Below are 13,657 nucleotides of genomic sequence, written 5' to 3'. Positions count from 1 at the left end.
TGGCATGGCCATATCGCGCGTTGCAAAATGTCTTCAAAGAGTCGGAGCAATCATATTGTGACGAAGACGAAGCTGGCAGTGGCGCGGGACGGAGCGCCCACGCTAGGCCAGCGGCCATTAAAATCATCTCATAGCCATGGTTCACCACGTCTCATTCTTCGGCTGGCCGCCGCGTAACATTTGGTGTGAGGTGCTGGGGTCCCTTCATCGCCCTCCTGGTCCCGGAGCTTCGGTGTCCTGCGCCTGCCATGGACGTCGGCCGTGAGTGCCTGGTCCGCGTCGCCCGGCCATGCCCCAGCCCGCCGCGGACCTGAACCGACCTCGCCGCTCACCCCAGCCCCGTCCCCCGCCCGGACCACAAGACACGGCGACCCGAGACCCGACCGACCCGAGACCCGACCGACCCAAGACCCTGCCCACACATGAGGACACTGTCCCCCTGCCCCTGCCGTTCGGTGTGTCCAGACACCTTGGCCGTCAGCTCCTGGCACCCTACGGCGCGGATGCTTCGTGGACCGGGACTCATTCTCTCATCTTTCTCATCGTGGCGGCCAGCACTGCACCATCTTTCACTCAAGACCATCGCCATTTCGCCGTCTGTTTGTCACCGATCGGGACGATCGCTCGGAGGCCCCGGGTAGTGTGACGAAGACGAAGCTGGCAGTGGCGCGGGACGGAGCGCCCGCACTAGGCCAGCAGCCATTAAAATCATCTCATAGCCATGGTTCACCACGTCTCATTCTTCGGCTGGCCGCCGCGTAGCAATATTATAGGCATGCCATTCAAAATCGGCATTTTCGAGGCGCATGTGATGCCTATTTAATGCACAGTGATAGAAGCAAAGCACGTGTGCCTTTCATCCAAAGCCGCCTCTTCGATGCCGGAAAGACCTGCTATTTTGTCTTAGTAGCAAATTTCGCAAAACGAAAACTAGGCCTCTTTTTATAATGTGTGAGGAACAGAAATATAACAGCCAGAATAATGGATGTGTTTATTACGTGAATGTATCCATTGTTTTCGAGATTTCCAGTTGTACGGGCCCCGAATTATAACACGGTTTTGCGCGTTTCCCTGGAAGTTGTATAATAGAGGTTCCACTGTATCAGTTATCAGGTGCTCGCAGGCGCATGCGTTTCACAAGTGGGGAATGTGCTACACTGGTGCAGGTTGTTTTTCAATCAAATATGGGAAGCAGTAGGCCAGTGCTTGTGCTCACCGTCAGCGTGTTGTTGTGTCCAGGGCTCAAGGGGGGCCAGCTGGCCAGCCTGCTACATGCATCCATGGCAAATGGTGACCCCGACGCTAGTGACCTGGTCCGCAGATTGCTTATCGCTGTAAGTGGTAGCAAGGCATTCTGCAGTTTTCCACATTTCGCTCTGCACGGCGCAGGTGTTTCAAGATTTCAAGAATCAAGTGTTTATATTTCTTTCTATTCATTTTATTTTGATTTTAAAATTTGACGTTTTCGATTTTTCAAATATTAATTTGTTGCTAAATAGTACTGAAGAAGCATGGCTTGCTGGGCCGGCCACTTAGTACAGTCAGGGTCAAAAATCTCTAACCCCCCTCCAAGTTTCAGACCGTACTGTTGCTGCATACGGGTGCCACCCGGCGATGCACTCCTGGTGTCATGACCTGTGTACCAACTGTACGTATTACCTTAGGAAAAACCAGCAGAAAGAATGTGTGCTTAATAAAATGTCCTGGTGTAGATCCTCTATTTGTTAACACATTCTTTTCTCTTGGGCTTCTTTCTCATGCAAAATAGTAATTTGGATCAATATAAACCATTATTACATTCGAACTTGTCTTCTCTAAATGGTTAAATGCACCATTTTTGCGTCACTAACATGTATCTGGGCTAGTTCTCTTTGCAATTGCTATCAAGTGAAGCTCTTGAAAACGCAAATGATGGGGCGCTGTAGCTGAGAAACCATTTCACCTTTGGTGGCCAGTTTGTGAGCCGTCGCGAATGGCTTTTAATTGCTTGGCATTATTGATTTCCGTCATCAGAGAATATTGCACAAAAATGAGTGATAAATGAGTGTGCAGAAGAGAGGAACAAGATCAGTTCATTTGCATGGCTCTTTTTAGGTGGAGAAAAAGTATATCGAGCATTGTAAAAACATATTAGAAAAGTTAGTGGTGCGGATGAATTCCTTGCATTGTTATTTAAAGTGGGGTACCTCTCTCACTTCCCAACCTTTTTAAACATGCAGGTGCTCCAGCCATGGTATGGCATGCTGTGCCGCTGGATCCAGACGGGGCAGCTTGAAGATGTTCACTGTGAGGTACGAGTATGACGCCATTCATGCGAGATGTCTGTGTGCTTTGTTTTTGTTTTCTTTGTGACACTAATGCAGTTGCAGCAACATTTTGTGTTCAGAGTGTCTGTGCCAGCTGAAGTTCAGTGCATTTGGTGGCTAAGCTTTCCCCAATGTATGCCGTGCACTTTAACCTCTCTCCGTACCCAGGAGCGAAGCAAAATTTGCAGGCATTAAAGGAGAAGGGGAACGCGCTGTGTGACACAGTGTGTGTGTGGCCCTCCTGTGTGCAGTTCTTCATCGCAAGCAATCCTGCGGTGCCTGTGGAGAGTCTGTGGCACGACAAGTACTACCTGCGCAAGAACATGGTGCCATCGTTCCTCTCTGAAGAACAGGCCCGGAAGGTGCAGTTCAGCACGAAGCCTGCTCCCGTAGAATATCTTCAATTTGGTGACTGCTTAAGTGTCCTCTCTAATTTTTGGAACAGCTAGTTTCAACATTTCCAGCAATGTACGCAGAGTAAAGCATTTGTAAGAACTGCGAAAAATCCTCGTTGCCGCAAAACTATCTCCTCAAAAGCAGGCGACCATCGCCTAGGTTTTCACTGAATAAGTCTGCTGGGACGTGAATGGTTTCAGACAGTTTATTAAAGTCCATTCGATATTCGACCTTCAGATAATTCGGACATTTTTCTCAGCCCCTTGAAGTTGAAATTAATGCGGTATTTTTGTATATTTAATGGGTACGTCCATGGTGAGTGGTTTTGTTCACTTGCTGTTTGTAAATGTATGTTACTGGTACAAAAAACTGTAGCCACCTGCCTTTCTGTGACAGGGGTTGTTCATTTTACCTCCATGTGCTGCAAAAGAACTATGTCTTTTTTCATGTTTGATGCAGATTCTGTGCACAGGCAAGGCTGTCAACTTCTTGCTTCACGTTTGCCAAGGTACTCCACAGCAGGCAGATCTGCCTCCACCACACCCAGGTTAGTCTCCATGCTTTTGGCTGTGTGACATTGTGATGGTGCATTACATGCTCTGCACCTCATTGTCAGTGAGACATTCAAGGTTTAAGTTTATAGGGAATGAATGGTCGTATGTGAACACATTGTCTGGGCCTTTCAAAGAACGTGAATGTGGCTTGTTTTGCTGCGCTACTAGGGAAAAAAATAGGTGATTTACCTCTTTGCTTAAAGTAGGATTAAGGGGGTATGCTAATATTTAGGGTTGAAAAACGATTTTAAAAAATCGGTTTTCCTAATTTTGTCATACTTTATTTACTCACGTGTAGTGCGAATTTTTTTACGGGAAATGACAACGAAAAGTCGCCGCTCGCATTTTAACCGGGTATTATGCAGCATTGAAGGCATGCTATCCTGTGTTTACTCAAATATTAGTTGATGCATCATGTAGGTCGGTCCCCAACTTCGGGACACGAAAAAGGAGCTGAAAAGTTTTGCCGTATTGGTCGGCCAATGGAAGCTGCGCGCTGCAAATATTAAAGGCGATTAGTCCTTTTGGCGACATTCAACTCACATGTTAATGAGCAATTTTCCAACGGTTCGACACGCAAGACCAAGACTCGTTTAACCCTGCAATGCCCAGACATTAAAAACCTCGGATAAAAGCTAAGAACTGCCGTCGCGGTGGCTCATGATGCAGTACCTTGTGAAAAGTCATCGTAATGTGCCCTTTTGTATGCCTGTCCATTTTGTGAGACCAGGCACCATAATGCAGTCACTTTAGTTTCTCTTTGCAAGCACAGTGCGCCAGCTTCCTTTCCATCGAAAACGGAATCCTGTGTGTCGCTTCAAGGAGGAGAAAAATTCTTCAAAATAAAAATGAAATGCAGCTTCCCAATTGGCTGCTTGTATCACGTGACAAAACCGCCATTCTGTTGGCTGGCTTCAACTTCTCAGCTGCGCTGGTTGCATATGAGCGCTGTAATTTTGAAATACAGTGAAAGGTTGTTAATTTGACCTCCAGTAATTTGAATGGTTTGATAATTCGAACTCTTCAACTTGGAATGTTTGTGCTCCACTGAAGACTAGGCATTAGGTAACTTGATAACTGGAACGTGAATTGGATAGGATCTGCCATTGGGAATTTGAACTACGCGCTGATGCGCTTGGACGCTGTGTGTACTTATCCCAGGCTGAAAAGCATCAAGATTGAAATCCTGCTTGATTCGGATTATTATTGAAGCATGCCAGGAAGCATATGGTACCGAAAAGCACACCATCGACCTTCATCATAAATGAGAGCGCAATCTAAGTAGCACCACTCATTGATTTGCGACTTGGGTTTGCAGAGCTGGAAAATTGAACAGTGTGTGACTCTCCTGTTGCTGTCGCTTCTCGTCACACAACCTGTGCGACTTGTAAATGCACACTTGCAAGTTGTGAAGGATGAGCTATCATTTGTTTGAACAGCGACAGTCATAGGACGGTTGCAGTGAATGCTGATTTTTCAGCCTCGCAAGGTGCTAAGATGATCAGCGGCTTCTCAGAACTGGATGGAGGCTTGCTAAAACCGACAGCTCCCGTTCTTAACGAGACCATTAGAGCCATTGCCCTGTGGGAAAAAAATGCCGAAGGTGGGCACTCATTACTTGGCTGCTTCCCGATCACAACGTACCATCTTTTCTGTTCAGTTCGATTAGCTTGAACTTCGATGAAATTGAACTGTATTGATGTCCCTGTGCAGTTATATTTAGCAAGCTTTTACTGTATTTTCCAATGCTAACAGTTGCAAAGTTTAGCTCCTTAGGTTATGGCGTACATATATATGTGCATAGCTTGTTTTGTATATATATATATGTACATATATATGTGCATAGCTTGTTTTGTATCGGTTTCAGTTGCTGCAAGGTTATAATGCGCCACGAGTGGCTGGCACTTGATGCTTACAAAATGGAACATGCTAAATTGTGTTTCAGATCGACGCCTCCTAGTTTTACGTAAGCATTGGCATGGCTTTGGAGAACCCTTGTTTTCAGTCACTTGCCTTGCATGGCCTAAATTAAGTTGAATTATTCTAATTATAATTGAGACCCTGGAAGCAGTGTATAGTTGCGATGTAGACTTGTGAGGGCCTGACAAAAATTCATGACAGAAGGGCTGAGTGGAGGGCCCGCAGCATTCATAAGTTTACTAGGAAGCAGGAAAATAGGAGGCAGTGGTAGTTTTCTTCGAATGGTGCCCGCAGGCAAACTTTGTGAACAAAGTGGTGCTTTTTGTGACTGTGTGCGTGCAGTGGAGTGTCTACTGGATGGCCAGCGGGAGGACTCTTTCCTCGAGTTTCTGGACCAGACGTACCATGCGCGCAACTTCCGCGTCCTGTCGGCGCTCAACAGTCAGTTCAAGTTCAGGGAGCATCTGCAGGTCAGTCAGTCTCTCTAGGAGTGACGGCCTGTGAATACTAGAAAATGGCTCAACGACTGAATTTTAGGAGACAACGGTCGGCCTTTAATTACATGCCAACTGATCAATTGAAAGCCCTTGCGTGAGGCTTGTGATGACACCCACACTCACACACACCTTACTAAAGCTGCTATGTCAACTGTTGTTCCACTGATGATAGAGGTAAAGAGTGCATATGTATGCAGCATACTATGTGCCATTTATTTCTTGTATTGCAGGTTTGTATTTATTGTGGTTACTCTAGCTTCAAGTACAGTAATCCCTCGTTATAACGAAGTCAGCGGGACGGCGAAAAAATTCGTTATAAGCGATAATTCGATATAATCGACCGCTCGAAAAAAGCTAAAACAGTCTAGATTTAATTGCGCCACAACTGCAAGGAAGCTGGCGGATGCCGCCAGCTGCGGCGGTTGCTAGGCAACGGCTCAAGGTCGGTCTCTGTGCCTCCTCAGAGCACCGCCACAGCGAAATCGCACGTTCGTGGCCAATGTAGCTTTCGCTACAAAATTTGCACGTAGCACATTTGTTACTTCTGCTAGCAACTCAGTATTGGTCAGCGATCCTCAAAGATGATACAGTTCAAATTTCTTATACCAGAGTTTATCTATATCAACTATATCAAGAACAAGCTTTAAGCTCATTTTTGTGATCCAGACGGGATCCAGGCTGATCAACAAGCCGGCAGGCTCGGCTTACTTCCCGTTCGCACAAGAAAAATACAAAGCAGCCATGCTGCCATAAAGTCTGCCTCCTAGATTCGAGCAACGACAGCATGTCTGTGCAAGTGTGGAGCTTCCGGCAACGACGCCGCCTGCAGGAACGCCGGGTGACAAACTGCGCGCTGCTCCCGACTGCCCTGGTCTGCGCTAAGCCTAGCCGGTTTCGCATCGATGCCGCAGCTGTTAGCGCTTCGGGACTGGCCAGCACTCAAATAAAGGTGCTACACACGGCAACCCTTTACTGTCAACCGGTCCCATAATAAAAGATACGTTAGATTTCCGCGACGCCATCAGCAACGTAGCTAGCTAGCAGACGGCAGGCAAACCGCATCAGGCAGGAGCAGCGCCAAAGCGGCAATTGGATGAAATTTGCTTATATCGCAGTCATCATCTCTACCCCCAGGACATGCTATGAACTTGAACAAACAATACTATCGCGTTTTCAGATGCCGGCGGCCGGCATCAAGGCTGGCAGGCCATGGCCGGTCTCGGCGCGAGCGAGCGCGTCGAGACCGGCCATGCGCGCCGAGACCGGCCATGGGCAGGCCGGCCCGGCTCAAAGGAGCACGCCCTATGTCATCATGACGCTGTGGCTCTCCGCGCTCGTGTTGGCTCCCGCTGCCCGTCCTTGCGTTTGCCGCGGGTGGCCCGTCGTTGACATGACGCAGCCGGCGAGCTGTGATCGGACGCTGCGACGCCGTTCGCAACTTCGCGCCGCGGTGAATCGCGCTCGCTTTTCGCACGTGTCACCGCCGTAACAACAAAATTCAGTGACCCTACCACGCATTTAGACCGTTTGTCACGTCGAATGGCGCGAATCGAGCATGACCGGCCACTGTTCCGCATCCAAGACACCGCGGTTTTCTGGCATCGCAAAGCGCGAGGAAAAATTTATTTTCTTGTGGATTCTGTCATGGGGAACACCAGGAATGCGCTTCCGACCGGGATTAACGGTTCCGGCGTGCTGCGCCATGGAATTTGGCCCCACTGAGCAAGGGACACTCTGCACTCTCTTGGTGCCCGTTACTAGGCAGGTCATCGATCATGGGTTTGGTACTTTTGTGGCCTGTTCTATGCCTGCATGAGTAATTCGTCGGCGGTATTAATTTGACACTGCATGCGCAAAGCGTCACCGTCACGGCGGCGATTCCTACGCTCGGCGGCGGCGATGCCTCCGCTCGCCACTTCGCTCTAAGCGGGTCAAGCTATTCGTGCGCTTCGAGAAATTTTGAATAAAGAGATTTCGTTATAACGAGGGATTACTGTAGCTCTCTTTGCCTTATCATTGGATTGCAGATTGTGTTTGTAACTATTACACGATGTTTTAGACATTATTTTCTTAGCACTGTCAAAGTGCTTCATTTGGAAGGACACCAAATCGCTTCGACTTAGTTCGTTACTGTGATGAAGCTGTGATGAAGATGAATAGCTATTTTTTTACTTAACTCAATAACCCAAATTACCAAGTGCCTTTCTGCCCTGCACTGATTAGCTGCTGTATTAGCCTTGGTTTTATCACTGCATGCTGTTTATTTCTGCCTTGCAGATGCAGTTACTTTCGGAAATGGGTGTAAATGCAGGCCGTGGATTTATTTCAGCTGCAATAATGTGAAGTCAGTGTAGATATTTCTATGTTACTTGAACTGAACTGTGGTTGTTATTGTGGTTTCAAGACCAGCATTAGGGCACCTTTGGAGCTGAATTATCAAGGCATGTTCTCTCGCAGCCCAGTGAAGGATCAGCCATTGAATGGCGGTGCATGTTATTTTCATGTAGCATGTGCAGTTAGTTACCATGGTGTTTGGCTTTAAGGCCCTAGCTCTCCCAGTGCAAGTTCTTGTGATGCAGCAAGGACTGTAGAATGGTAACCTTGTTGGCAGGGATAAGAGTAACAAGTATGTTGTTAATTTTGGTACTGTTACAGGTGGCGCTGTACCTCAGTTCCTTTTGACAAATTGTGGCATTGCAGGTATTGCAAGCTAACATGGTATGAAAATGCGGTGAACCACCGAGTTCCACCTCTAGCTAAAATTGCTGCTTAGTTTAGCCTGTGATTGGGCTGGGGCAAAGTTCTACCTGTTTCCAAAAGTGACACAGTAGTTCTGCTGCTCATTGCTGTGCTGTTGTCTTGAGTGCCATTTCATTCTATAGCTGGCAAGGTAGTTGCACATTCCTTCATAAAAAAAAAGGAGTTTCTGAGTGCAAGGATCAGATATTCTTTTACTTTCCTATAGCAGTCTCTTGCGTAGCATTTGCAGGGCAGCTACTTGACCTTGAAAGTAGCAGTGGTTTTGGTAGATCAGTGATATAAGTTCATGCTGATTGTGTTTGTGCAGGCCTTGCGACAGTTTCTTCTGCTGGGTCAGGGTGACTTTGTGCGCCAGCTGATGGACGTCCTGGAGTAAGTCGAACAAGCGTGACCTGCCACACACTATGGTGATGTCACTCTCGGTTGACGTTGCTACATATCAAGGCCTAAAACCAGGGCTTAGAGCCTTAGTCAAGTGAAAGAGGAGTCCTGTTCATGTATATTGTTTAATATATAAGAAAGCTAACTGCGCCTGTGCAGCAAAAGAACAGCAATTCAGCACTCACAAAACTAAGCTAGGGATCACCGTACAGATGGGACAGCCACCTGCCAGAGGGATGCCGTGCTGTGTGTGTCCTCAGTTTGCCCTTTTTGTTTATTCAGTTCTGTTGTGCAAAATATGGAGCAGTGTACGCTCATTGACTCATTGACTTCTGTAGCATACATTTTCTGTCCATGGGCAGCTTAGATCTTCAGTTTAAACCCTGCCTGAACTGGTGTTTGTGCAAACCTGTTGAGCATTCGTTTGTGAAATACGGCCAGGTGTATTGCCCAAATGCTGTATTTCTTGCCATGAATTGTCCACATGCAAAGCTTTTGAAAAAGATAGCCTTATAAAAGAAATCTTTGGTTATAGTTTGCTTCTTTGGCAATAAATGCTTGGAGTTCACTGTAGGAATGCATTGCAGCTGAGAAAATGAGAAGCAGCTGAGAGGAGTTATTTCTGTTATTGAAGATCTGAGTTACAAAGAGCCCTGCACTACGACGCCCCTCACCTCATAGCCCGAGTCGCTTTGAAAATGAGAAGCAGCTGAGAGGAGTTATTTCTGTTATTGAAGATCTGAGTTACAAAGAGCCCTGCACTACGACGCCCCTCACCTCATAGCCTGAGGCGCTTTGAAAATGAGAAGCAGCTGAGAGGAGCTATTTCTGTTATTGAAGATCTGAGTTACAAAGAGCCCTACACTACGACGCCCCTCACCTCATAGCCCGAGTCGCTTTGAAAATGAGAAGCAGCTGAGAGGAGTTATTTCTGTTATTGAAGATCTGAGTTACAAAGAGCCCTGCACTACGACGCCCCTCACCTCATAGCCCGAGTCGCTTTGAGATATTAGTACCCCATAAGCCTTAAACAAACTGGAGGGAAGAAGCTTAAGAGTGCTATGGCACTTTGACCACTATGGCATGGAGGTTGACTTGTTAAGGAATGCCTCATCGTTGTAAGCAGAAGTTGTCGACAGAAATGTCACGCTTTTCAATTAGTGGAAATAGTCGTGACATCACAGTGCGCGAATTTCAAACAGGGCCAATTGTACTTTGGCTAGTAACCATGCAACCATTTAAAGGGATGGTATAGTGATGCTCCAAGTAAGTGGAACTGAGTTTAGTTAATTGCTTAATTAACCAATTAGCCTATTTAATTTTTCTAATCAGACCAGATAAATAAATAAAACTGAGTAAGAAATTGGTCGAGTTGGGGAATCGATCCAGGGTCCCCGGAGTACGAGAGGAGCACAGTAACCACTTCGGCCATGCCAGCTCGATGGTTTGGAATGAACAAAGGCGGGTCTAGTGAATATGGTGTCTTCCTTCACTCCCATCTTCCTCCCTTCCCTTATGGCGAGGTTCAGGTGTCCACTGAGATATGTGAGACAGATACATTTCCTTTCCTCAAAAACCAATTTACCAAGGAACAAGGCGTACAGCGGAATGGGCGATGGCGTTCTGTGGACTCCCTGGCAGCATTGCAAAACGCTGTCGTGTTCCACTCTTAGAGGCGAAGCTTAACATCTTATCCACACATCAGCGACACAAGCAGCAACACCGCGCTTATGGCTTTCGCCTCACTGCACTTTAGGTCAACAAAGTGCCCCCCCCTCAATTTTTAACTGAAGAGATACGAGTCAGAAGGGAAAGCACTGAACTGTAATGACCCTGAGCAGACAACCAAAGAATGTAGCATGGAAAAGAGGCACCAAGGGAAGCACTGCGTTTTGCCATGTGCATGGGAAGGACCTTTCCAGCCTCCAGATGAAACCGGTATGCCTCCAGTCCGTACCATAGTCATTTGAGACACTGCTTGAGACCATGTTATGTTTTTCTCCATAGCTCATGTTTGTCATTGGCTGACCTTGTGGTGGTGTTCCTATTGCAGTGAGCACCTGAACCAGCCCGTGCAATGCCTGCATGAGCACACTTTGAGAGAGGCGCTGGCTGAAGCTGTGCGCACCACCAATGCGCAGTTTGTGGACCCCGACATACTGAAGCGGCTGGAGATAAGGCTACTCGATGTAAGGAAAGCTAACAAATTATTTTTGTGAAATGCCATCTGTTGCTAAACGACAACAATACGTATTGCACTTTGTCAGGATTTCTCGTGCTCACTCCACCTCCGTTGTGCTGCCAGCCCTATGACACTTTCTGTTCACCACAGTGCACATTATTTTACCCCTTTATCTCGTGTCGGGTGGTAGGTGCCATTGCAGGTCACATGCACGGGTATCGAAGTCTCTATTCATGGGGGGGGCAATGCCTCAGACTGCCGGGTGAACAGAAGACAAGGATGAAGTGTGGAGTGTGTGTTAGCAGCCATATTGATAAAGAGCAGCATCTTCTGTGTGGGCTCCACTGCATGCTTTCGGGTCACCTCAGGGCACTTTGTCTCATTCGATCCTTGCACTCATACAAATTTACACTGGATAGGACAAGCAAAGACACATGAAAAGAGAATTTCAGATGTGAACATGTCTCTTTTCTTGTCCTGTCCTGCGCAGATATGTGCAATCACTAGGCTCGAATGAGGGTATGTCAAACCAGCGATACCCCATACAAGCTCTGCTAACATGCTTTCATTGTATATAATGTTGTTGTAGCCATGCACCGCATTACACAAGGAAACTCATGCCATTCAACTGGTTAGTGTGAGTGCACTTTGCTTTGTTGTGTTTTTTTTTTGCCTTTAGGTTGAGCTTTAAAGTTTGTTATGAGTTGACTTCTGGTGCAGTAGTTGTAGAAAGCTATTCATATTGCCGGTATATTTCTCTTGCCATCAGCCCCGCCGCGGTGACTCAGTGGTTACGGCGCTCGGCTGCTGACCCGAAAGACGCGGGTTCGATCCCGGCCGCGGCGGCTGAATTTCGATGACGGCGAAATTCTAGAGGCCCATGTGCTGTGCGATGTCAGTGCACGTTAAAGAACCCCATGTGGTCGAAATTTCCGGAGCACTTCACTACGGCGTCCCTCATAGCCTGAGTTGCTTTAGGATGTTAAACCCCAATAAACCATAAACTATTCTCTTGCCATCACTGTCCGCTTTGCTGCTTTTTTCAGATTGTGACTGACCAAAAAGTGGATAGAAAATTCGAAATACTTTCAGTGGTATTGACATTTTGTTCTGCCTGCTTACCTTGGTAATAAGGGGATTGAACTGTGTGCCTAACATTTTTGATCAAGTATTTTTTCAATGAACCTTAATCCAGAAGGTTTGAGGGTGTCAATGCTTGAGCATTTCTCAAGCTTGCACTCAGAGAACTTATACTAGCTCATTGAGCTGGCACGTTGCTGAGAGTTCTAGGTGTTAGTGTGAGACTTAGACACTCCGTACGTTGCGACCTGTTGTGGTGACAGTCTGGTTGACTGTAACAATCTTTTGCAGACTAACCCTGGTGACACTGGCTGGGACGCGTTCAGCCTTTTCTACCGTGTTGATGGACCAATTGGCATGGCAAGTGGCACAAGTTTATCACTGCACTCACAAATACGGGCTGGGAAAGACTAGCAGTTCTGTGTGGGCATTTTTTATTTTGGCGAGAATCCGGTATATGGGGCCTGAGTGATGATGGTAAGCTCTAGACTGTGGCCTCTGAGTTCCATCGACAGACTTGAGTTTCATCATGCCGCACAAGCACTAAAATTGCATGGGGTGCACTTCAGACAATCTGACTGCATTTAATGTGTATCTTTGTTAGCAAGGAGCCTAGTAAATGAATGAATGGTTGAGCTGTAGCATGTATGCAGGTGTTCACACCATACTGCATGTCGGTGTATCTACGGCTCTTCAATCACCTTTGGAGGGTCAAGCACATGGAGTATGTAGCTACAGCTGCCTGGAAACAGCAGATGGTCAACCTTAAAATCAAGAACCGCCAACACGCTGCTGGTAGGTGGTGCTGTCGACTTCTTGAGGAAGAGTTCTTTATAAGGGAATTAGGGTGTCCTTTGCTTTGCTATTAGAGGGCTTAGCATTAGCATGATAGCGGATCTAAGCAAAATTACTGTAGCGTGCCGCAAGCGGCTTATCTCTGCAGAGATTTACAATAGCGTTCCGAAAATGTTAAATGATTTACTTTGCATCAAGGTGGAAGACTTAAAATTTTTCATCGCTGGCACTAATTTGCCAGGACATGCCCACGGGATGAGCCGAGGAATCATGTTTTCCAGCAACATATTAACCGGGAAAAATACAGTGTAACTCCTTGGGACATTTTCATTGTCCGCGATTTTGAGCGTAAGAATCGGGAAATCGTATAAACCGGGAACATATCTACGAGGTTTTAGTGTATAATAATTCCCATTGGCTGGAGGAAAGTGATATCACCAGACCGAATAATTCTTATTGGCTGGAGGTGGAGTCGTGTCACCAGACTGGAAGTGACAACTGTATGTCCGAATTGCTACTTCGAGACACCTGCGAGGAAACATCTAACCACCTGCTAGATGGCCCGAAGGGATGTCTCGCTGTGTGCAGACAGATGTGTAGGGGCTCGCAAACAATACCATGCACAAAGGGTACAAAACTCGATTTAAAGGCATTAACAGCAACCAACGCATAGTGTAACTACGGGTCTCTGTGTTTTTGGGTGTGGATCTCTGAGGCGACACTACACCGCCACTTGCTTCAAAACAATGGCAACCAGTCCTTTTTGGCAAGGATGTCATGCATATT

General features: G+C 46.9%; 1 protein-coding gene across 1 annotated transcript in view; it reads left to right on the top strand.

Moving 5' to 3' along the window:
* Positions 1-13,657, top strand: part of Grip91 (gamma-tubulin complex component 3) — a 34,269-nt gene that overhangs the window by 9,200 nt on the left and 11,412 nt on the right. The window contains exons 10-18 of the mRNA XM_089543385.1: positions 1,240-1,334; positions 2,220-2,291; positions 2,558-2,668; positions 3,162-3,249; positions 5,519-5,646; positions 8,741-8,805; positions 10,868-11,003; positions 12,368-12,436; positions 12,730-12,871. Of these exons, the coding sequence (XP_089399511.1) occupies positions 1,240-1,334; positions 2,220-2,291; positions 2,558-2,668; positions 3,162-3,249; positions 5,519-5,646; positions 8,741-8,805; positions 10,868-11,003; positions 12,368-12,436; positions 12,730-12,871 (906 nt within the window). The remainder of the gene's footprint in view (positions 1-1,239; positions 1,335-2,219; positions 2,292-2,557; positions 2,669-3,161; positions 3,250-5,518; positions 5,647-8,740; positions 8,806-10,867; positions 11,004-12,367; positions 12,437-12,729; positions 12,872-13,657) is intronic.

The sequence above is a fragment of the Amblyomma mixtum genome, chromosome 5 (genome assembly GCF_055824585.1).
Source record: "Amblyomma mixtum isolate Tamu chromosome 5, ASM5582458v1, whole genome shotgun sequence".
Lineage (NCBI taxonomy): Eukaryota > Metazoa > Arthropoda > Arachnida > Ixodida > Ixodidae > Amblyomma > Amblyomma mixtum.
This window is presented reverse-complemented; position numbering and strand designations above follow the sequence as displayed.